General features: G+C 39.2%; 1 protein-coding gene across 2 annotated transcripts in view; it reads left to right on the top strand.

Annotated features, from left to right (window-relative positions):
* dync1i2a (dynein, cytoplasmic 1, intermediate chain 2a) overlaps window positions 1–25606 on the top strand; it is a 50240-nt gene that overhangs the window by 5242 nt on the left and 19392 nt on the right. Inside the window, exons 5-10 of one of the 2 annotated variants that reach the window (XM_079880280.1) lie at window positions 4316–4369; window positions 11366–11481; window positions 22281–22367; window positions 23567–23729; window positions 23814–23913; window positions 25035–25160. In XM_079880280.1, the coding sequence (XP_079736406.1) occupies window positions 4316–4369; window positions 11366–11481; window positions 22281–22367; window positions 23567–23729; window positions 23814–23913; window positions 25035–25160 (646 nt within the window). The remainder of the gene's footprint in view (window positions 1–4315; window positions 4370–11365; window positions 11482–22280; window positions 22368–23566; window positions 23730–23813; window positions 23914–25034; window positions 25161–25606) is intronic. The other variant, XM_079880279.1, reaches the window with a different exon arrangement.

Raw genomic sequence — 25606 nt, 5'->3', positions numbered from 1 at the left:
AAGCATTTTCCCTGAAAGTTTGAGTTCTAATAGTTTGCAAGAGCTCGATTATAAGCAAACTGTGGTAAAGCTCAGAAAGCGACTAGTTAGTAGATGAGTTTATCTGTTCGGCTGATGACGTTTGATGTCCCCGACAAGCTCTCTAGTCCCTTTTAGACACTTGTTAGCAGTTTTTTAAAAATCACATATTACTGATGCATTTTATGTCGTAGAATAAAACATGAAAATATCCTGAGCTTGTGTAAAGCAAAGACCTTATTTAACCAAAAACCTGTTAAAAAAAACAAAAAATACATCATTCCTACATCACTCCAACAGAATAGTAAAAACAGTTCAGTCTTATTAACCCTTTGCCTATAGTGTTGCTCAGCCTTACATTATATCTGTTAGGTGACAGCTGTGAATGATCAGTACCAGATTCTAGTTTAGGGTTATAAAAAAAATCTGGTTGTAAAACAATATTGACACTTTATTATTGCTAGTCAAAATAGAGGGGAAACTGGAAAATATTCTGGAGTGTTAAAATGCGATCTCTATTCCCTGACGACACTGGCTAGAACCGAACACGCATTTCCCACAATGCTTTTCTGAGGCACATGAGCTAAGCACTAGGCCATGGCTCCAGCTAGTAAAACAATATGAATATGGAAATGTTATAGATTTTTATGCTGGAATAAGACCTGTGGGAGCAGTGAAGAGCTGCTGTGGAGAGTGTTTAACCCCTGATTACAGCAGAGGCTCACACACACACACACACACACACACACACACACACACACACACACACGGAGATGCCCCCGGGGCTCCGTGTCCACTCATATCCCGCACCACTTCACCACTTCCTACACACATGCAGGTCATGTTACCGACTGCACACACACATTCTCCCTCATCACAGTCACACTCCGTCTGATGCACTCATGACCACACACAGCCTCAGGTTGTGCTTCCGCTGATGTGGGTCGGTTTAGTGTCAGGATCTGTTAGGATTTCATTGCCTTTTTAAAGTCAGCATGAAATAAAAATGAACCCTATTTATTTTCTAAATGCATATTATAGATATGCATTTATTGTGAACCAGTCATTGATGCCTGGTGGGTTTTTTTTTTTATATTCACTTTGACCTCATAATGTTTCATCAAAATGCCATGACTAGACCTTCCAGTAAAAACAACAGACTACTCTCTGGTGATGAATGCAGGATTTCTCCAATCATTCAGGCCCTGTTTACTCCTGGTATTAAGATGTGTTTTGGTCGATCTGATCACAAGTGGACGACGCTAAATACAGGAGTAAATGGGGTCTAAAACATTTTAAGCTTTTCCACCGAAAACACATTTGACCGGATTGCTTTCGTAGTGTAAACACTCATGTGATCGAATGTGTTCAAACCAAGCGTGCCGCACAAGCCCTTAAAAGTGAAGCCAAAACGTCTCGATCGCCCCCCGGTGACTGGTCCTAGTATAGGTCTTAAACCCCGCCTCCCCGTGTTATTCAACGGGACGTGAGACCAACTAAACAATTAAATTACACTTTTTTCCAAAGGTGGTTTCTTTAATTTGCTGTCGTTTTTATCACGCTGGTGTAAGTTCAAGTGTCTGTTTCAAAAATAAGTTTGTTTTTAGTTAGTTACGTGATGCTATAAAAACGGTGGTGTAACGTCATGATTGACAGGTTCTCTGAGCGAAGTAGTCACTGAAGCACCAACGGACATTTTTTTTGGGATCTTCGGAGGACTGAGGAGATTGTATTTATTTTAACAAGCCTCTTGTCGTACTGCAATCAATTTTTAAAAAAGTGGACTCAGGGAGAGTGCGTTCTGCGAGAGTGAGGGCGGAGCGTTGACTTCGCGGCTTTACTTCCTGCTCACCACTGCGCAGGTCTGGTCCCGAGATCGCTACTGCGCAGGTCTGGTCCCGAGATTGCTACTGCGCAGACTCAAGCCCCAAGATGTCAGCGCCATATCGGGACACTGGCGGCTTCAGTTCTCACCAATGGAACAGAGCGAAGGGGCGTCGTCCATCTTTTTTACAGTCTATGGTTCAAACAGCCACAAAACACCGTCTTCTCTCCGTCTGCTGATCTAATGAGTAACATTATGGGAAGAGCTCTAGCCAGACGGGATTTAAACTTTGTCGGCTGGAGACCCGAGTTTGGTTTGAAGATGAAAAATGTACCAAGCACAATGTTCTCTCACCATTCCTGATTTCTAACACACACTCACAGCGTTCGGCTGGTCTTGAGCAGAAACTAAAGCTGATGATCTCCGTGTGTTTTTCCATCATCTCTGGTTGTTCATATGTAAATTACGTGAGCTTATTTCATCATATATATAAATATGTGCTGTGTTCTTTGTTCTCAATAACAAAATAAACACACAACAAAATTACAGCGGTGAGAAAACAGCAGTTAAAGTCTTTTTTTGGCTTTTAGTATGAATATGTTGTCAGCCTACTGTTATCTATAAGCTAGTGTGCTCCAAAACAATGACAACATTTACATTTAGAAGATATAAGCGTTCAAAACGGTCAGTCTCTCACTTCCGCCAATATGTATCAAAGATTTTGATGACATCACTCTGCACTTCAGCTTCTCATCAGATTTTCTGTCCAATCAAATGCTCTCTAGAATCTGAAGCCCCGCCCCCTACATTATAAATAGAAGCTGCAGCTAAAATCGGTCACTTGTTCACACATTTACTATTTTCTACATGGTGAATAGCACATAGTGCACTATATAGGGGATAGGGAACGATTCAGACAGTGTAAATATGCTTTCCATTGGGTCGAATGAAGTCTGGTTTCACGTTAGTGTCACTTGAACACAGTCCGCTCTGGTCCAGAGACACGACAGCACAGAGCGGATCATTGAGCGAGACTATTGGCTATTTAAAAAAAGGGGAGGAGCTGTTCAATATGTCCCGCCCTGTCTTCCTGTTACAGTGGAAATTACGTCAACACATTGAATAATGCTGCGCGTTTCAAGGCACTTCAGTGGGCCTTTAAGAAAGCATCTGATCATAGCGATGTGGATATGTTTGCACCAGCTCTGCAATTCAGCACTCCAGTCACGTCACAGTTATTCAAACAATAGATGCTTGGAATAGAAGCACCTTTCCAGTGTGTTCATGTTTTTACTCACGTTTGACCTCGACAGACTGAACAGAAGAAGTTAACCAGAGAAGATTTACACGTCAAAGAAGGCGGAGCCTCAGAGCCACACGCTATCTGTTACGTCATCGCCACGGACTAACAGTGTTTATCAGCTGGAACAAACTTTTCTGTGAAGTTCACTTTGGCAAGCTGTTTCAAACTCCAGAAACGAAATTCAAAGAAAGTTAGTTTTCGCCAGTTCGTTTTCCGATTTCGCTTGAAGATTATCGGGGCCTTAATGGAGTGGAGAAATCACAATACAATGTCTTTTTCTATCAGAAATGGCCCAAAATAATCTCTAGATTCGCATCAGTCTGTTGTTTTGAGAGATGAAGGCTATTTCATGCCCCACTGTCTTAATAGAAGAAAGCAAAGACTTCAGTTTCAGACCCTGCGCTGGTGCTCAGCCAGAAGCTTCATCGAACACCACACATTATACACCAGCTGCATTTGCAGTCAAGAGAGTTTTCATCAATAGCTATAGAATAGTTTTATACGTTTTTTTATCTTTCATCATAATGTAAAGACCTCTTGTGCTACTTTCCTTTTTGACTTGTCACTCCCTCTTATTTTTAACTTTAAGGGAAAAAGGTGGCAGATTTCATTTCATGTTGACTTTAAAATGACCCATACTTAGAAGTTAGAGGTCTCAGACCCCTAAAAATAACCAATTGTGACAACCCCAAATCTGCACACACATTATTTACCTGCTGTGTAGACCTTACCTAAGACAATTATTTAGGTGACAGACAGCTGACGGCCGAACATTGCACCAATTTAGTGACCAAATAATATGCACTCCTGTATCTGGTCACATGAAACATGATTTTGATGGCATTTCTAGTATTTACTTAAAATTCCTGTATTTATGGTACATCTATGATGGTGTCATTTAGGGTAAATGGGATTTTATTATGTACTGGAAGAGTGTGGTTTGTCTCCTGGACATCAGAACAGATGATTTCCTTTAGAAACAGCACTACATGGACATCTGGTTCTGTTTCTGTGTTTGTGGTGTGTGTGTGTGTGTAAGCTTTTCTGCTTGTGTCTCTTAACTGCTCTGAAGTGTCGTAACATTGTGTTTTTAGCCAACTGTCATATAACAACCTCTCTCTGTCTGTGTCTGTGTCTGTAACCCTGTCCCGTGGCTCTGACACTAACAGGACTCTGCACTGGGACTGTGACCCCTCTACTCTTCTGCTTCACTCTGAGCTGGGGTACTGCACACTTTCTGCTCTTTCTCCTTCACTCTTTCAGACCTGTAGAGGAGTCATGAGTGGCATATGATCGAGAGCGAGATGGTTTAAATGCCACACAGATGTGGATGTAAATGTAACCAGACTTATAAAGCGAGCACAGTGATGTCCAGAGGACATGTAGGGACTGTTTACACCTGTATGAACATCTGGGAGTGATTCTGTGAGTTTGGTGCATGTTGACTCTACATGTCAATAATTTGGACATACTTATTTAGTATTTATTCATTAATGTTAATATTTTTACCCCCGGTTTCACAGACATGGGTTAAGCCTAGTCCCAGACTAAATGCATGTTTGAGCTGTTGACTGAAAGCAACTTGCACTGACATATTGCACTTGAAATATGCGAGTTCCACTGTTTTGTCTCGAGATGAACACCAGTAATGTTTTTTCTAAGGCATGCTTATAAAAGCTACTTATATGTCCTAATAAATCTAAAGCCTAATCCTGTCTGTGAAACCAGGCCTTAGAATAATAGTACAGTCATCAAAATTATGAAATGACGCAAGTGTATATATATATATATATATGGTGATATATAATGACCAAATAATAATACAAATAATAATAATTTGTTATAATAAACAAATCAAAACTATCTGTATTTAAAGCTTTTCCAACAGTATTGAAGGAGTTCCCAAGTGCCAAGTGCAATGTTGGCAACTTTTCCTTCACAGCCCAGTCTTTTCCATTATAATTAATTAATTAACTGAAAAAAATGTAATATGGTTTTTGCTTTTGTTTTGAAATTCATTTATAGACCGATTATATGTATGTACAAAGGTAATTTTTAGGCATTTAACTAAAAGCCTTTTGAGATCATGAGTAACAAATTTAAGTCAAGTGTGTCCACATTTTTGATATTTTTTTTCATGTCAGAATGTTACATGTATTTCTAGTCCCCTATAAATGTGTGTAGGGGTGATTGGATCACAATGCTTTTCTTAGGCCCTGTTTACACCTGTTATTACGATGCGTTTTAGTCGATCATTAGTGGACGAGGGAGACTCATTCCCGTTCACACCTGGATTTTTAATCCGTCTCTTTTGTCCACTTTCAAACACTTCTGTCCTGATTTCTTCGAGGTGAGGGTCTATGGGCGGGTAAATGTAATTTTTTTAAAAAACTTTTGATCTAATGGACAAAATAAGCTTGTGTAATTTACATATGAACGCACACGGAGACGATGGAGAAACATATGGAGATCATCAGCTTTAGGTTCTGCTCAAGACCAGCCGAACGCTGTGAGTGTGTGTTAGAAATCAGGAATGGTGAGAGAACATTGTGCTTGGTATGTTTTTCATCTTCAAACCAAACTCGGGTCTTCAGCCGACAAAGTTTAAATCCCGTCTCGCTAGTGCGCTTCTCATTATGTTCACTCATCAGATCAGTAAACGGATAGTACACAGTGTTTTGTGGCTGTTTGAACACATTCGATCACATGAGTGTTTACACTACGAAAGCAATCCGGTCAAATGTGTTTTCAACTACCTCTGGAAGTGGTCAAAAGTGGACAAGCTCAAAATAGACTAGACGGATTTCAGAAAAATGGCCTTCTATAAGAAGTGAGGAGCATTTATGGGTACAAGTTGGGAACCGGCCTACCTTACATATTTCAAGGGTGCTGAATCCAAAAAAACTGGTTCCCAAGCGAAATTTTGAGTTTTTTACCGTCTAATTTGCATATCAAAATGGCCGCCAAATTGCCTATCTTGCTCAGTCGTTGGACCATTTTCCCCTAGTTTTTTTGTAAGTAGGCAATCAAGATGAGGAAATTAAGTTTCTAGATCGATAGTCAAGGGTCAGAGCAAAGATATAATGGAGGCTCACTGCCTTTTTTATGTATATATATATGCAAAATACCAACTTTTAAGGTGAAATTAAGCATTATTTGTGTAATTTTTTAAGGCCGACATACATAATCAATATCACTCTTAAATGTTCCCGGTGTATATATGATATGTGATGTATTCCATATTATATAATAACTAAGAAAAACACCATTGCAAGTTGTCTGAGATTTCATTTTTTTATCCAAATTAAGGCGAGACACTACAGGTGAATAGGGTAAAATTTTTAACTAGCAGATATCACCATGAAACTTTCACAGTTGATTACCTACATTAAGATGAGAAACAAAATGTATTACAAGTTTTCTGTAATTTAATGTTTAAATATGCAAATTAGGCAATATCTAATCAAATAAGCACTAATTTGCATAGATTTTAAAAAACAAAATCTGAGTATTGGATAAAGCCAGGTTAAAAATTATTTTTTCATTGTGTTCACATATTAGATGGGAAAAAAATTACAGAGGGATTTATGGATATCTACTTTTGTTATCCTGTAAATCAGAAAATACTGTCAATAGCCTTTAAAAAATGATTTTCGCCATGTTTTTTGGAATAAAATGTTATATAAATCAGGCTAGGAATAATATATTTACAAATCCCTCTGTAAATGTCTTCATAATATAACTAGGTACAAGACTGGAAAGTTTGGTGTATAGGTGCTACTGAAGTGGAGCGTCATCCATGTGGTTTCCTTAGTCTGCTTCCGAAGCCTTCACCGGCCCCAAGCAGGAGGACGGCACCGCCCGTTCCTCGAGGGAGCTGTCTCCCTGCTCAAGGGAAAGCAGCTTGACAGCAGGGAAGTCCATGATGAACCAAAAAAAAAAAATTAAACAAAAACACAAACAAGACGGAAAACAAAAACACCAAAGAATCGACGACGAAAGTTAGGCTTTAATGCTCCAACAGAGTAATCCAAAGAGGTACATACAAACACAACTACACATAGACGAGACCCAACACGAAACACAAACTGATCTGAACTTAAGTAGTTAGAGGATAATGAGACATGAACACCTGAACACAACACACACCTGAACTGAGTAATGAATCAAATTAACAACCATGAAGACAAGCTAACCAAGGTGAAAACACAAACAGAGTCCATGTGGAGAAAACTAAAAATAAACAAAACCAGATAACCCTGAAAGGAATACAGCTTTCATGTATTATGTGCTCTATTTATTGCTTTTTATGGCAAATTTATAAGTAAAAATAATAAAATTATATCATTGTGTTAATTCTTTTTTGTAGTTTTTGTATTATTATTCTATTAAAATGAATGATCTATTAAATATGACATGAATATGAGAACAAGTGAACAAGTTATTTATTTTCATTATACCATATAAAGTTATATAAAGTTATTATCGTCATTATTTTTTACGGTGTAAAATAGTTATTTCTACTCTCTGGCACACACAAATTCCGTCATCTTAAGCCGCTCACTCAATTTCATTTCTCTTTTCTCCATAAAGTACATGTGCCATTCACTATAATGAACAAGTGAACTTGTGACCGATTTCAGATGCATCTCAGACGAAACTGCAAAGTAAATGACAAATTATGACCCACAGACAAAACTTCATAATAAAAGTCAGACAAAAACAATAGCTGAAAACCAAAAAGAGCAGAATTAGACTGTGGACCGACTAGACGTTAAAATTTAAGATATTTTTATGGGCTGGCCCCACTCTCATGGAACCAATGAATACTGCTATTTGATAGAAGACTATAGTGGGCCACACATGGTTGCTGCTACTACATCCAATGTGGGAGAAAGGGTTTGAGATTAGAGAAAATATTTTTTGACACATTGTCCCAAATGTCCAAGGCTTCTGAGAGGGGGGCGTAAAACGTCTCGGTTACATATGTAACCCTCGTTCCCTGAGTAGGGAACGGAGACGTTACATCATGACGATGAATGGGGTTTCGCTTAGAAAGCCTCTCATCTTCGAGAAATAAAACGAGCCAATATCAAAGAAATGCCATGGGTCTGCGGAATTTGCATTGCGTAACTCCGCCTTACCTCATGGGTATATAAGGAAGTATGCTGGCAACATGCAGATATGTTTCTTCGCAGAGGAGCGGCAACGTACACTTTCAGGGTGGAGGGAGACTGCCTTCGGTCCAACCCTTCTTGCAGGAAGGAAAGCACGACACTGATCGGGCATTTTCTGGGGTCTTCTCTGCGAGAAGAGCACCAGGTGACGAAGAGGTTCCACTTCAACGCGTAGGCATGTCTCGTGGACGATGCTCTAGCGGAAGTGATGGTAGCCACTACCGCTGGTGGTTGGGTACTCAAACCTGCCTCGTCCCATCCAGGAGCCACACGTGGAGGTTCCATAGATCGGGACGAGGGTGCCATAGGGTGCACCGTCCCTGAGAAAGGAGGTCGTTCCTCAGAGGGATTGGCCAGGGAGGTGCTGTCGCGGAGGACTAGTTTGGAGAACCAGGTCCGGTTGTGTCAATGAGGGGCAACCAAAATGACCTTCTCCCTGTCCTCCCTGAGCTTGCACAGGGTCTGTGCAAGAAGGCTCACTGGGGGAAACGCATACTTGCAAAGGCCCCGCGGCCAGCTGTGCACCAGTGCGTCCGTGCCGAGCGTGCCCTCGGTCAGGGAGTAAAACAGGTCGCAATGGGACGAGTTGTGGGAGGCAAACAGGTCTACCTGTGCGTCTCCGAACTGATCCCAAATCAGCTGAACCGTCTTTGGATGGAGTCTCCATTCTCCAGGGAGAGGCTGAAGCCATGAGAGCACGTGAGCATCTTGAACGGAAGCCTGTGAAGGGATCGGTTCAAGACGTGCAGGTCCAGGATTGGCCGTAACCCACCGTTTTTCTTCGGTACAATGAAGTAAGGGCTGGAGGGACAATCATTTCGGCTGGAGGGACAATCTCGACTGCACCTTTCGCCAGTAAGGTAGTGACCTCCGTACGCATGACAGGGGCATTGCCACCCACCATAATGTAACGGACTCCCCGGAGGCGGGGAGGAGATTGTGCGAACTGAATCGCATAGCCGAGCCTGGTGGTTCTCTCAACCCAGCGGGACAGGTTGGGAAGCTCTAGCCAGGCTCCCAAGAACTGAACCAGCGGGGTCATGGGACCCACAGACGTACCCTCGGTAGGGCAGCGAAGTGGAATGAACGGTCCGGACGTGGGCGGCGTAGCGACCCGGTGTGGGGGCACGGCCATTGCCGCATCCTGACAGAGGAGGCCAGGGAAGGACCAGTGTTCCACAGGGGGCCTGCTCTGACAGAGGTCTGGCGACAGAGGGGGACAAGAGTGGCGAAGCAGAGCGTCGCACACTGCCATCCATGGCCTCTTGGGGCTCGGAGGAAGGGGCATCAGTTCTTAGAAAAAAGATTCTCCCCCAGCCCTCGACCGGGGGAAGGAGTGGTCCCGCTACCAGCTCCTGAGAAGAACTGAGCCCTAACTCCAAGCTGCCCATCTCAGGAGTGCTGCTTAGCCTGGCGTTTTGGCGGGCTAAGGGGCGGAGACGGGCGGTGCCGTCCTCCTGCTTGGGGCCGGTGAAGGCTTCGGAAGCAGACTAAGGAAACCACATGGATGACGCTCCACTTCAGTAGCACCTATACACCGTCTTGTACCTAGTTATATTATGAAGACATTTGGGATTTGTAAATATATTATTCCTAGCCTGATTTAGGCTATATAACATTTTATTCCAAAAAACATGGTGAAAATCATTGACAGTATTTTCTGATTTACAGGATAACAAAAGTAGATATCCATAAATCCCTCTGTAATTTTTTTCCCATCTAATATGTGAACACAATGAAAAAATCATTTTTAACCTGGCTTTATCCAATACTCAGATTTCGTTTTTGTAAATATATGCAAATTAGTACACATTTGATTAGATATTGCCTAATTTGCATATTTAAACATTAAATTACAGAAAACTTGTAATACATTTTTTTCTCATCTTAATGTAGGTAATCAACTGTGAAAGTTTCATGGTGATATCTGCTAGTTAAAATTTTTACCCTATTCACCTGTTGTGTCTCGCCTTAATTTGCATAAAAAATGAAATCTCAGACAACTTGCAATGGTGTTTTTCTTAGTTATTATGTAATATGGAATACATCACATATCATATATACACTGGGAACATTTAAGAGTGATATTGATTGAATATGTATGTCGGCCTTAAAAAATGACACAAATAATGCTTAATTTCACCTTAAAAGTTGGTATTTTGCATATATATATACATAAAAAAGGCAGTGAGCCTCCATTATATCTTTGCTCTGACCCTTGACTATCGATCTAGAAACTTAATTTCCTCATCTTGATTGCCTACTTACAAAAAAACTAGGGGAAAATGGTCCAACGACTGAGCAAGATAGGCAATTTGGCGGCCATTTTGATATGCAAATTAGAAGGTCAAAAACTCAAAATTTTGCTTGGGAACCAGTTTTTTTGGATTCAGCACCCTTGAAATATGTAAAGTAGGCCGGTTCCCGACTTGTACCCATAAATGCTCCTCACTTTCACTTTTTGGGTAATCCCATCTAGACTAAAACGTTTCACACCCTGTTTACTCCTGTATTTAACGTCGTCCACTCGTGATCCGATCGACCAAAACGCATCATAATACCAGCTGTAAACCATGCCTGAGACTCATTGGTCCCCGTTTACACCGGTACTGTGATTAGTGCTGTTCACTTATGATCAGATCAGCTGAGAGGGCTGTAACTAGGTGTAAATAAGGCTTTAAAGGATGCATTAGCTGAATTTTAACAATATTTTGTATTGTTACAATGTCGGTAGTTATAAAAATACACCTGAAACTGGACTTTTATTAAAACTACTGCAATTTTGTATTCCTGCCCACAGACAATCGGATCAACAGAAGGGTGGCGCCAAAATCAAAAGTGCATTATGAGTGTTTTTGGCGAAAGGGGACAGGCCTTTTTATGTTTTCTCTAGCAATGTAGCATCAAGTAAAAAAAAAAAAAAAAAGCCTTTCTACTGCATAGACAGCAGCATTTTATTAAAAGCCTGTGTGAATTTGTATATGTTTGAGCAGTGTGTGCACAGTTCCTCCGTATGATTTGTGTGTTTGTGCGCTCTCCCAGACGTGGTCCTCTGAAGTTGGCAATGGCGAAGACGACCCACGTGGATTTCCCGCCCAAAGAGGTGGTGTCCTACACCAAGGAGACCCAGACGCCCACCACGACACAGCAGAAAGAGGGTAAGCTGTGATCATGCACGAATTATGACTAAAACCATTCAAAACATTCAGTTTTTATGTTATGGCCAGTAAAGAAAGCAATTTCTGATATTGTTATATATTTAGTGTCCATGTTGCATGTTACATGTACGTACCAGTAATAACAGTAAATTATGCATAATTAGCCTACATGCAACTAATCCTAAACCAAACCCTAACCTTATAGTAAATACATGTAGTTAATTATTATTACTCAGTACTTAAATATATAATTACACTTTAACAATGATGAGTAATTTACTAATCATTCTAATTCTGGGTGAATAGTGAAGTGTAAACTACAACTATAGCGATAACGACACAGAGGAACAATATCGTTGGAATCACTTTCAAAATGATATTTTCCAGCTGATAAAAATATTGACAGCCAATCTGAATCCACCCAACTTTAAAGAGCTTGTGCATTTGAAATGGCAGACAACAAAACTACTCTGCTCTGCTCTGATTGGTCAGATAACCCAGTCTGTTGTGATTGGTCTACTCTGCTCTGATTGGTCAGATTACCCAGTCTGTTGAGATTGATCTACTCCGATCTGATTGGTCAGATGAGTCTGTTGTGATTGATCTACTCTGCTCTGATTGGTCAGATGACCCAGTCTGTTGTGATTGGTCTACTCTGCTCTGATTGGTCAGATAACCCAGTCAGTTGTGATTGGTCTACTCCACTCTGATTGGTCAACCACTTACAGTGTGTCGGAAACGAAATGTCCATTATCTGAATTTCAGCTCCAAATCTTCCTCAGCACTTGATGCACAGTGATGCAAACAGTAATGATGGCATTGGTTTTTCCGTTTTTTTTTTTCTCGCAAGTCCTCATCCTTTTGAAAGTGCATCAAAGTGGATTTGCTTCCACAGCGCAGAAAACAGCGTCTTCTCGACATGAACAACACGAACCAAACTCTTCCAGTCTCAGATACAACTACAGTGTTTGAGGCTCAAAGTGTATGTTGTTCCTGGGTATGAAGATGAAGATCAGAGTTATGCAAATGTGTTACAAACCTACGTAAGAAGTAAGACTGGAATCACTGACGACTCATTTCAGGAAGTTCAGAATGTTTTCTTCTTCTTTTGGGAGTCAGTTGATCTGTACTTTGATCTTGGCAGACCTTTGACAGTCAGAAACAGCTATAGTACACGCTACATGAAAGGTAAAATGTGAAAGAGCATAATGGGGCACTTTAATGCTCCAAGTGAACATAGTAATCGGCCAATGCTGATAATCTCAAAACGGCATTAGTCTATTACTAATGTAGAGTATAGATCACAAACAGTATAGTGTATTTCCTTTAAAATCTGTTTTAGAAACTGAATTTACTGTTTGAAATCAACAAATAAACTAATGCAAATAATCAAAATCCAGTAGTTAATAAAGAATAAAGCAGTATTTATGATTGTGGTATAGTTTATGATTGTGGACTAGTATATTGTGCATCTCTATTTTGGATCCTCTCTTTTACCCAGAATTCTTTTTGGTTACTAATGAAACATGTCTCAGAAACAAGTAGAACCTGATTATATAATGCTGAGGATGCAGATCATGGTCGAAACAAGCAACCCCAAACATCACACAGCGTGATTGACACATGTCAGTCATGGGGGGGGGCTGCTGACTGGCACTGCATTTGCACCCAGAGTTAGAGCGCAAGCCTCTGATCTGAGAGCTATTCAGATGTGTGTGTGTGTGAGAGAGAGAGAGAGACATCAGAAGTGTGTGACCCTTTTTGGAAATGATCTGACCATAGTGAACATGGAGATGAAAGCTGAGGGAAAATTGCAGAGACTCGAGAAACATAAGACGTCAAGGCAAGATTAAACACACACACACACACACACACACACACACACACACACACACACACACACACACACACACACACACACACATCCGTTTACAGAGACAGCGAGAGGGGGCACAGGAAATGAGCAGTAGGTTAGTGGAGATATCGGGAGTGTGTGTGTGTCCAAAGGCAGGTCAGGATTTGTGTAATTGCAGTTGTGCCCTTTCATGTGGCCGTTCGTGCATGTGTGTGACCGACCCACTCATGACAAATACACAAGATCACTGCTTTGCCGTGTGTGTGTGTGTGTATCTTTGAGATGTTTATTCTGTTGATGTTTTTTCAGGAGATAATGAAAGAACATTTTAATGAAAGCCGTTTATGGGATCTATTTTTAGGGGTATCATGACTATATAATTATTGGACAATTAAATTGCCATTTGTCTGATTAGGCTGATAATTGTTGCAGATATTATCAGGGATAATTTTAGATTTTTACTATTCTTACAGTAAACTTACTCTCCATTACAGAATACTTTATAAGTTAAATATGTTTTATTGGAAGCACTATTATTAATTTTTTTTAAACTAAAACAGACTAAAAATAAATAATTTAATAAATTAACCCTAAATAGCAATATATATATATATATATATATATATATATAAACTTAACAAAATAACAAGATACATACATTTTTAAAAAAAATTAAACTAAAAATCAAAAATCAAAGGTAAAACTGAAATAACACTTTGTATAACAGCTTTGAGACAGATAATGTAATATATATGAGAAATGTCAAAAGTGAGAGTAAAGACTTTTACTTTTAAAAGTAAAAAGTGAGCAGTTGCTCCTTAACATTTAAAGAGACATGCACTGAAACGGGTCGCTGTGAACAGCTGTTTTTGGGGAGGTAAAAAGGGTGTTGTTTTACACAACCATTGAGGAATTTAAACTAAAGTATGTTACAAACTTTACATGAAGACCCTAAAGAATCATACCAACTTGTGGAAAATAGGCATCCGATGACCCCTTAAAAAAAAAAAAAAAAAAAAATCAACCCTAAACTTTTGAACAGTAGCATATATTTTAATATATATATATATTTAGCTTTTTACTGTATTTTACTTCTTGCATTAATTTTTAATTGTACTTGAGTATATTTGGCTACAATGTCTGTTTGGATGATAGGATGCTACCTCGAATTGGGGAAAAAATCATATATATTTTTAAGCTATTTCAGAGCAATTACATAAAGATCATATCACGATACATATCAAATATCGTAAAAAGTCTGAAAAGATATCAAGCTATACATTTTTTCCCCTTCTGTATCGCTGAGCCTCATCCCACTGCGTATTGAAAGTGTTAAATAAGACTTATCTGCAGACTGTCCAAAAGCTCTCCTCTCAACACACACACACACACACACACACACACTCACACACCATCTCTCCTTCCATTCCTGCCACTGTATAATCATTTCATCAACTCTCACGCTGTCTTCTGTCTCTCCTCCAGCACATAACAAATCACTCTGGTTGAATTTTTTCTTCATGTTCAGTCTGACCTGATATGACCAATACCTGAAGGTTTTAGATCGAGATTCTGTTTTCCAGTGGCGCTTCATCCGTCCGTTTTATGGTCTTGGTGTGCATTAAAAAAGCTGTAGATGTGTGTACGGAAATCACGTTCATTACTGCCCGATCCACAGCTCTGCTTGCTGCAGCACCAGGGGTTGTGAGAGTATGAAATTGAATTAAATATGATTGTTTTAATTGCCCGTGTGCTCACGGGAGGGTTAATATCCCGTGCTAATCACAAGGATCCTCTCATATGGAGAGCATCTCTCTTAAAGTGAGGAACCCTCAGCCTGGCTCTTCACTGATCCCAGCATCTATAAATGAATACTATTGTCCATCATCTCCTAAATACACTTAGTTCATCATTTATCAGCTATCAGTCAATGACACAGGAATTACGACATTGATCATAGGGATAATAAAGCCCCCGCTTTGCTCATTTTATTTTTAGTTTGTGTCTTGCACAAACTTTCTGAGACAGAACTAATTTGGTAATGAGCTTTCTGTTGGTCGACGCGAAAAATCTGCATGACCAACTTTAACCCGTTGGGAAATCTGCATAGGGAAATCTTTCGCCCATTGGATCTCATGAAATAACTGGATTTTGCCAGCAAACATTCACTGAACAATGTTAAATGTGACCGCACCGTGAGATTTTAAAACATTGTGGCATTAGAGGTGTATTTATTTATAATGTCTTTACATCAAAATGAAATAAATACAAGTTGACCAAAAATGTATGCACCTCTTGACGGAAATAACATCACAACATTTATTTTCATCAAGAGGTGCATCAGTTTTTGGTCCAGATCTTGTATTGACAATGCAAGAGTCCAGCACTCTGTAAAGTCTCCTCCAGCACATCCCAAAGACTTACAATGAATTTAAGGTCTGGACTCAGAGGAGATGATCCATGTGTGAAAATGATTCTTCATGCTCCTCACAACCATTCTTTCACAGTTTGAGCCTGATCAATCCTGACATGGTCATCCTGGAATATGGCCATGATGTGTCTTCCTACATGATTGTTTAAGAAATGAGAAGCTACACACTCCATCAATTAGGGCTAGAAGAACTGTTGCCAAACATATAACATGCTAGAAACGTAATAATTACTGTAATAATAATCCAATCATAGACTCTTACGCATTTGTCAATTTAAATCCAAACAGCAAATTGTTGCCGTTTCAACCATTAGTGAAATTCCAAATCCTGTGGATTCCTATTGAAATAACCTGATTTCGCCCCCACAAAAATATGCTGAACAAGGGTAAATGTGACATTAAATGTGACCTTAAAGGGATAGTTCGGCCAAAAATGATATTTAACCCATGATTTACTCACCCTCAAGCCGTTCGAGATGCATATGTCAATCTTTTTTCAGACGAACACATTTTCAGTTATTTTAGAAAATGTCTTAGATCTTTCAGTGGTTATAATGTGAAGTTATGGGGTCCACCTCCTTCAAGTCCAAAAATGCGCATGCATCCTTCACAAAAGTAATCCATCCGGCTCCAGGGGGATAAACGAAGGCCTTCTGAGGGTAATCCGTGCGGTTTTGTCGTAAAAATATACATATTTAAAACTTTATAAATGAAAATATCTTGCTTCCGGCAACGGTCGACGTGCGTTCACGGGAGATGGATGCCGGTGTATGACGTAGGACGTAGCGTCGACCGTTGCCGGAAGCAAGATATTTTCATTTATAAAGTTTTAAATATGTATATTTTTACGACAAAACCGCACGGATTACCCTCAGAAGGCCTTCGTTTATCCCCCTGGAGCCGGATGGATTACTTTTGTGAAGGATGCATGCGCATTTTGGGACTTGAAGGAGGTGGACCCCATAACTTCACATTATAACCTCTGAAAGATCTAAGACATTTTCTAAAATAACTGAAAATGTGTTCGTCTGAAAAAAGATTGACATATGCACCTCTAACGGCTTGAGGGTGAGTAAATCATGGGTTAAATATCATTTTTGGCCGAACTATCCCTTTAAGACATTAAAATCCAGGCCTGTGATGCCCAAAAGTGGCATTGAACATTGATCTGTTCAAATGATCTTCCTGTGTGAGCTCTAAGCGCACATCTTTCTTTTGCTTTTTCCAAGGGTAAAGCCAATCACAAACAAGCCGTTCATTGAGTTGCAGAAGTCCCGTAGTCTTATTCACAGAGCTAAGGTTTGCTCGGTCCTCTTTCACAAGCACAAATAAGGAAGTCAGCGTTCGGAGGGTCTCCCTGTGTCCTCTTTCCTGCGGGCGTGCGACGGAGCCTGTGCACCTGCAGAGGACATCAAAGAGCATTAGTCTTGTTCTCGAACAACCTCTGACCCCATGGGGCGCTCGCATTAATACATTGTCCTTTGACAAAGCCTGCCGATTACCGGCCGCTCTCTTTCTCTCTCTGCTTACGCCCTCCCCCCTGCAAAAAAAGCTTTTATTTCTTGAGGGATACAAAAGCTATAATTGCTGCAGCTTTGAGATGAGGTGTCGATGGGAAGGGGATCTGCCATCAGGGTGAATTCTGTTAAATGTTTTTCTCTCTCTCTCTCTCTCTCCTCCTCTCTGTGGGGTCACCAGGATCACTTGCTTTTCTCCAAATGGGCATTTTTGCTGGCAGGTGCATTACACCCCTTATTTTCAGATTGTCTTTCCGCTGCTAATGCCTGGCAGGTTGATTGCTCGGGTCTGGCTGGCAGAGAAAGGGCCGCGCTGCGTTCGGGCCCCGGACTGAAAGACACTGATTACTGTTTTCCTCCAAGCCTGATTGAGGCCCTTGAAAGGAAAGATTTTAACCTTCTCTCCTCTCTCGTTCCTGAGTACGGGCCCGGCACGGTGAGATGGCCCGTGTCATCAGAACGACTCCATAAACTCATCAGAGCGAACCCCCCCTCCCCACCTCTCTCTCTTCAAACCCGGCCTTTCCAGAGAGAGCCGTGGACACGTTTCCGATGTAAAAGCTGACAGATGACATTATCATTTTGATTATTGCAGGAAAGGGCGATTTCGCTCTCTATTGAAACAAGTTTTTCTGGTCATGCAAAACAGCATGCCATTAACATGGGCGTAACACAAAACCATCGTTTTGATTATCGAATATGACTGTTTGTCGAGAAATGAAAGGAAATTCATTATTTTGGCTTTGTGTCATTAGGTGAGAATCTTTGAAGAATGCTATAAAATGGAAACCAAAAGCAGTCCATTAGACTGATGTACAAAGTCTTTAGTTGTAGTGCTATGTTCATAGTGTTCTGAGGTCAGAGCTTTGTGTGAGGAAAACATTAAAAGTCGTTATTAACTGATAATATTCCCATTTAAAATGGTTCAAGAAGTCATTTTGACTAGAAAAATGGTGCCAGTGGTTCTCATGTGTCGTGGCTAAATGGCATTTGCTGCCTTATTTCATTTGAGAGCCGTGGCGGAGGGGGGTATTTTCAGTGAATAATGACTTGTATTTCATTCTGGTTTACTATAGACTAGGGCTACACGATTAATATAAATAAAAATGTTTACATGTGAGGGACTCATGACCTATTGTAGTCAGTAGCTATGTTTCCATCCTATTTTTTATGCGTATTTTGGGACATCGCGTGAAAAAACCCTGAATGGAAACGCCAAAATGCGCATAAATTCTAAAAACGTGCATTAAAAAAGTATGCGTTTAATTGCAAAATAACGTGCTCAAACTATGTTGGAAACACATTTACTGAATAAATCTCTCGATGTGCGTTAAAAAAGCTGTGACTGCGATGGGACAGCATAACCGGACTAACCGACGGCATCTGGAGTGTTGGTTTGGTCATTCTGAAATGCCTGAGCCAAAGTTTTTGACGGAATAATACCTCACAGAACTGTCTTGGGGCCGTTTACATGACACTGTTTTCAACTAAAATGCGTTATAGCCGTTCATTTACACAGCAATGGCGTTTTGGGGACCTGAAAACACAAGCTTTTGAAAACAGGCTTCAAAGTGCACCTTTTGAATGCGATAGAGTTACTGTCACATGTAAACACACAGGTGTCATGCAGTAGGTGGCGGTATCGGAAACACACATGCACGTTTGAGCTTCCGTGTTAAGCGTATTTAATGCACTTTTGTAACAGATTATTTACAGTTTATGTTTTATCTGCCCATCAGACTATCTGACGTCGTTGCCACATGGGTGGTGTCTTGCTTCGGATAGTCTGCCATTCTGACACCGCGTGATTCATGCTTTCTAACATTATTTCCACTATTTTCATTCTGCTGCAATTATTCTGCTCATTGTACATATAACATGCAATACGTTTATATATTAATAATTGTGACCACACTGTTTACATCTACCACTGTCTTGACTCGATATAATAACTAAGGAACTCTCTGCACCATCCCTGTGTGCATTGGAGGAATTTTAATAACTTTAATGTACTTGAAGTCTGCAACAAACACTAGGAAAATACAAGTATCGGATTGGGACTCAATATTCAATTACTCGGATGGAGGGCACAAAAAACGTGATCGGGACATCCCTAGTAATATTTTTTTATTATTGTTTACATTTATGCATTTGGCAGACGCTTTTATCCTAAGTGACTTACATTGCATTTCAAGGTACACATTTTTACATTCTTATCAGTTCTTGCTTTTCCTTGGAATCGAACCCATGACCTTGGCGTTGCAAGCGCTAATGCTCTACTGTTTGAGCTACAGGAAAGCTTCGAAGATTTTTATTTTGTAATAACAGCAATATTATTATTTAATTATTTAAAAAAATCTTCAAATATGGGGTTTGAAATCAATGTTACAACATTTATCAGAAAAATGGCAAATCGTTTTTTATATATATATATATATATATATATATATATATATATATATATATATATATATATATATATATATATATATATATATATATATATCCCAAAGTCATGCAGCCTTAAATGGACTACTTCTAATGGTATTTTTATGGTGGTTATATTTTTTTCCATTTCAGAGCTTGACAGACCTTCCTTTTTTATTTGACTGAAAATGTAATGGGGCTATAATAATATTCTTCAGATATTCTCCTTTTCTGTTGCATGGAGGAAAGAAAGTCATACGAGTTTGGAATGGCTTGAAGGCAAATAAATGAAGACATTTAATTTTGGGAGCTATTCCTTTGAGGTCTTTTTAACATGTTTTTCCCCCTGAGCTTTTGCATTTGTTCAGGCTTCAGTGGTGAGTATTGTCGGAGATGAGCTGTGTGTGTGGCTTACAGCTGGTCAGGGCAGCAGCTTCATTTAGCTGCTCGTGTTTAGGGGTGAATAGCGGCCCGTGGACCCCCTGCCGACTCTCTAATTGCATGAACTTGTGTATCCGGAGAGAGTCTTGACTAAAAGCAGTCAGGCAGAAACCCCTGTGCCATCCCCGTGCCACCACACACACAATTGCAGCAGAACCATCTGCCTAATACACACAGCCAGCCGTCAGCTGTCTCCGCCACTGGCACCTGCTGCCCTGCGTGTGTCTATGGGATGCGCTGCTGAATAGTCCCTGTCTCAGTTACACCGGGAGTCTGTTGGACGGGCTGTAGGTTAAGACCTCTGTGATGGCCAAGACCCCTGTAGATTAGAGAGAAGACAAACTCGATACAATGTTCACACACACACACACACACACACACACACACACACACACACACACACACACACACACACTCTCTCTCCAGGTTGTTCTTGAGCAAACAATCAGACAAACTGTCTGTCAGCAGTCCTGGACTTGGAATTCGGTGGCTGATTCACTTTGGTTTTTCCACCTATTCAATTGATATTAATCAGAACCAGTGAAATGAAGCAAATCCTTCCACAGTCCTGGTTATTTTCTGTTATGGGCATTCGGGGTGAAATTAACATCTATCACCTGCTAGTTCTTTTAGCAACATCACTTTTAGCAGTGATGGGTAATTTTATCTTATCTTAAATACTTTTATTGTATTTGTTCAATTTCAAGTACCAGTTACACTTAAAAATCTGCGTTACACATTCTGGAGACACTTTATATAGTGAGTTATTTTTAAAATGGCAGATAATATAGAGCATGTATGTACTAACCACTATGATTGATCACTATGATTGATTGATTAAACAGTGGTTTAATCCATGTCCTGTTTTTACAGGTCTGCTTTTTTAAAGGTATCTTGGACCAAAAATTTGAATTTTAGATTTTAATAACATTTATCGGTAGCGCTTTACTGTAGTCTCATTTATATAAACATTAATATGTTAACTAACATTAGCAAACAATGAGCAATGCATTTTTACAGCATTTATTATCCTTTGTTAATAAAAATTTTCATGTTAGTTCATAGTGCATTAACATACAACTTTTGATATTTGTTGAATTGTATTAGTACATTTTGAAATTAATATTGATTAAAATTAATAAATGATGTAGAAGTATTGTGCATTGCTAGTTCATGTTAACGAAAGTAGTTAACTTATGTAAGCAAATGAAACCTTATTGGAAAGTGTTACCCATTTATCACACTCTCTGACCCATACATTTAAAAAGGCTACTGTTCCTTTAAGAGGTCATTTACATATGTTAATGACCTCTGTTATGATTGGCTGACTTCATGCAACAGTTCATATTGTCCTTAGGCCAAGTTGAATGCAGTGCTACATTAAGTTGTTTAACACCTATCAGAAACTTTCTCACTTCTAAACTCATTGAATATATATAACTGCTAAGACTTTAGTGTAGGGTCCAATTCTCACTATTAACTAGTTGCTTATTAGCGTGCATATATTGATATTGGCTGTTTATTAGTACTTATAATGCACATATTAATGCCTTATTCTGCATGATCATATTCTACATCCCTTAATCCTGGCCAATACCTAAACTTAACAACTACCTTACTAACTATTAATAAGCAGTAATTAGGAGTTTATTGAGGCAAAAGTCATAGTTAATAGTGAGAATTGGACCCTAATCTAAAGTGTGATCATGTAACCTCATAAATATCCACATACGAACTTTAACCAATGGTTTACAAATGCAATGTACTTAAAGGGATAGTTCACCCAAAAATGAAAATTCTGTCATCATTTACACACCTTCAAGTTGTTTGAGTTTCTTTCTTCAGTCGAACACAAAAGAAGATATTTTAAAGAATGTCGGTAACCAGACAGTTGGACCCCATTGACTTCCATTGTATTTTCTGGACTTTCTTTTGTGTTCAACACAACATAGAAACTCATAAACATTTAGAACAACATGAGGGTGAGTAAACGATGACAGAATATTCATTTTTGGGTGAACTATCCCTTTAACCCAGGGTAAAGCATTAACAGTTTAAAGCATGGCTCCTTTAATAACACAGTCCTGCAGCTCTGGTGTAAATGATGTTTGTGATGTGACTATTGCAGAGGAAGATGAGGAGGAAGAGGCCCCAGCACCACAGCCAGAGGTCGAGGCAGAGAAAGAGAAACCAGTGGAGAAACAAGAAGAGGAAGGTAAAGTACTGAACACATCTCATGTTCACTGTCCTACCAACTCCACTGGAATGCATTACAGATCATTTGGTGTGTTTGCATGTTTTATATGTTTCACTATAATAATCCAAACACTGACATTTGTTGACATTATATTATTCATGATTGAAGAAGACAATTCACATATGTTCTGTCTTTGCCTATGAAAATTGGCAGTGGTTGTTGCTGAAATCAGATTTTTAGTATAATGTTGGTAGTTGGTACTAGAGAACATAATGCAATGGGGGAAAAACAGACCACTGAATTATTTACTATTTAATGCGCACAATTTCAACTCCAAGTTATGGACATATTTCCACCTTGAGACCTTGAGTGTGTGTTCAGTTTTCAATAGTTCAGTGGTTCGAAATCAATTTTTCCACTTATGTGCAGTTACCCTGTGCGATATATACTTGTGCTCAGACATTTAGACAACAATTAAGCATCTTGTTTTTCTCAAAACTGGAATAACAAGAACGAACCTGGAACATTTGTTAGGTGTTTGGTGTTTTTATCTCCCAACTGCGCCTTCCAGGCAGCGAGGGGATGGGTAGCTTTAAGGTTGAGGTTAGGGTTAGCTGCCTGGAAGGAGCCATTGGGGGCTAAAAACACCATCGAGCCATTTGTTAAAGGGATAGTTCACCCAAAAATGAAAATTGCCCCATGATTTATTCACCCTCAAGTCATCCTAAGTGTATATGACATTCTTCTCTCAGTCAAAGACAATCTGAGTTATATTAAAAAATGTCCTGGCTCTTCCAAGCTTTATAATGGCAGTGAATTGCTTTTTCTGTTCAGAAGCTAGTTATTTTACTTTATAAAGTTTTAAATATGGATATTTTCTTACACAAACGCATCGCTTCACTTCAGAAGGCCTTTTTTAAACCCTCATTTGGGACACTTTTGAGATGCATGGAGAGATGCACTTTTATGGACAGAAACAGTAATTCACTCCCATTATAAAGCTTGTAAGAGCCAGGACATTTTTTAATATAACTCAGATTGTATTCGTCTGAGAGAAGATAGTCATATACACCTAGGAGGACATGAGGGCGAACTTTTTGGGTGAACTATCCCTTTAACCATTAGAATCAAGAATTCAACTATTCTGATTTATAAATGGAGTTAATTTCATCCGATTGCACACCTGTCATTTGTTCCCTGTCTGTCGGTGAGTGCAGCGGCCCCTCGTGAGCTAACAGAGGAGGAGAAGTTGCAGATTCTGCACTCGGAGGAGTTCATGGAGTTTTTCGATCACAGCACACGCATCGTGGAGCGCGCTCTGTCCGAACACGTGGATGTTTTCTTCGACTACAGCGGCCGTGACATGGAAGAGAAGGAGGGGTAACCATCGGCCCTAAAAAATAATAATCACAGAGCAGCTCATATGCACTGTTTAATGTGAGATGTGTGTGTGTGTGTATCTAGTGAGATGCAGGCTGGGGCGAAACTGTCTCTGAACAGGCAGTTTGTTGATGACCGCTGGTCCAAACAGCGAGTGGTAACCTGTCTGGATTGGTCCCCACAGGTACAGGACCTCAAAACTTGACTTTATAAATCAAGCATGCATGCATACAGTACATACAAAGCTAATAACACATGAAATTAGGTGTTGATCAAGTTTTAATAACTTATACTTCTTGTAAGTGATATAATATCGGATATAATATGGATGTAATATGTATTATAAGTCATTTACTGTAATCATGAATGGCTATTTATTATAATCTAGTACCATTTGACTGAGATGTACAGGTCATTTTGATTTTACAGGTCAATTTGACCCTGTTTGGATGAAGTTTAGAATCTGTAATGTCACAGAACACTTCAGTTTTATACTCATAATTTCAGAGCCACACACATTTATTATTTATTCTTCATGGATTTTCTCTGAATTATCTTCACTACATATCAAAATGAACCATGATGTTTTAAAATCTGCTTGTATTTCTGATGATGGTAATAGTGAATGTGAAATAAAAGAGGAATTTGTCTGAAACAGTCAAAAATGTTGAAAATATTAGTAATATTTTAGTGACATTTCAGTGATTTACTCAACTACGTGTTATTCCAATATGTATGACTTTCTTTATCACTGAATAACAGCTTAAATTTCAGTCTGAATAGAGCATGTAATTGAAGAACTGCAACATCGACACTGTTATTGAACTGAATTGAATCAACATTGATTGACTTGAAGAATGATACCATTGCCTTCTGCAGAGCTGCTTTACAGCTTTAATTAAGATCATTTCATAATTTATGAATTTTGCAACAATAGTTTTTTTGTTTATTTCTGTGAATCTGCTTTGAAACAATCTATATTGTACAAGGTGCTAAACAAATAAATGTGACGTGATAATTAGAATGCTGTGAGGTGAATAACTAGTTTGGGATAATTTATTTTGCATTTTAAATTATTATTATTAAAAAGTATATTTTGTCCCTATGAAAATTATTTAGCCCTTTTTTTTTTTTTTTTTTTTCTTATTTGTAACAGTCAGAATAAGAAAAGATTATATGTGTGTAAGTGGGCGGTTCTTTGCCAGAATGAGCTGTAATGTGGACCAGACTTAATGCCTGCAGTCAAAAGTTGTTCTTAAATAGACAAAAGTTTTGTTTTCCTGATCTGTACACACGTGTTCACAGTATCCAGAGTTGCTGGTCGCCTCTTACAACAACAATGAGGAAGCCCCACATGAGCCCGATGGAGTGGCTTTGGTCTGGAACATGAAATACAAGAAGGCCACACCAGAGTATGTCTTCCACTGTCAGGTACGCGTGCACACACACACACACACACACACACACACACACACACACACACACACACACACACACACACACACACACCCACACCACACCACTCCTGAAAACTCGATTTGGTACTCATGCATTGTCTGATCGACACTTTTCTGTTTTATGACGTTAATGTTAATCAAACAACAAAAGAAAAAGAGAAAATCTGCCTCTGCACTTGACTGAAAAACTTTTGTAGCCTTAATAAGGATTAATCTATATTTATATTTTTACACAATAGATATACATTTGATAACATTTAATTTCTGTATTTTTGTATCTGATAGACCTGAAAAACTTAAAGCACTGTTTATTTCATTTGTATCTTTGTTCTGTTATTTTTGTGTGTGTGTGCTTCTGCTTTGTAATTTGTACAATTGTGAAATTTCACAAAATCGTTGTGAAAAATGCAAAAATTCGAA

This window comes from Squalius cephalus, assembly GCF_949319135.1.
Source record: "Squalius cephalus genome assembly, chromosome: 9".
In the NCBI taxonomy this organism is placed as follows: domain Eukaryota; kingdom Metazoa; phylum Chordata; class Actinopteri; order Cypriniformes; family Leuciscidae; genus Squalius; species Squalius cephalus.
The sequence above is the reverse complement of the archived record's forward strand: the minus strand, read 5'-3'. Positions and strand labels throughout refer to the sequence as shown.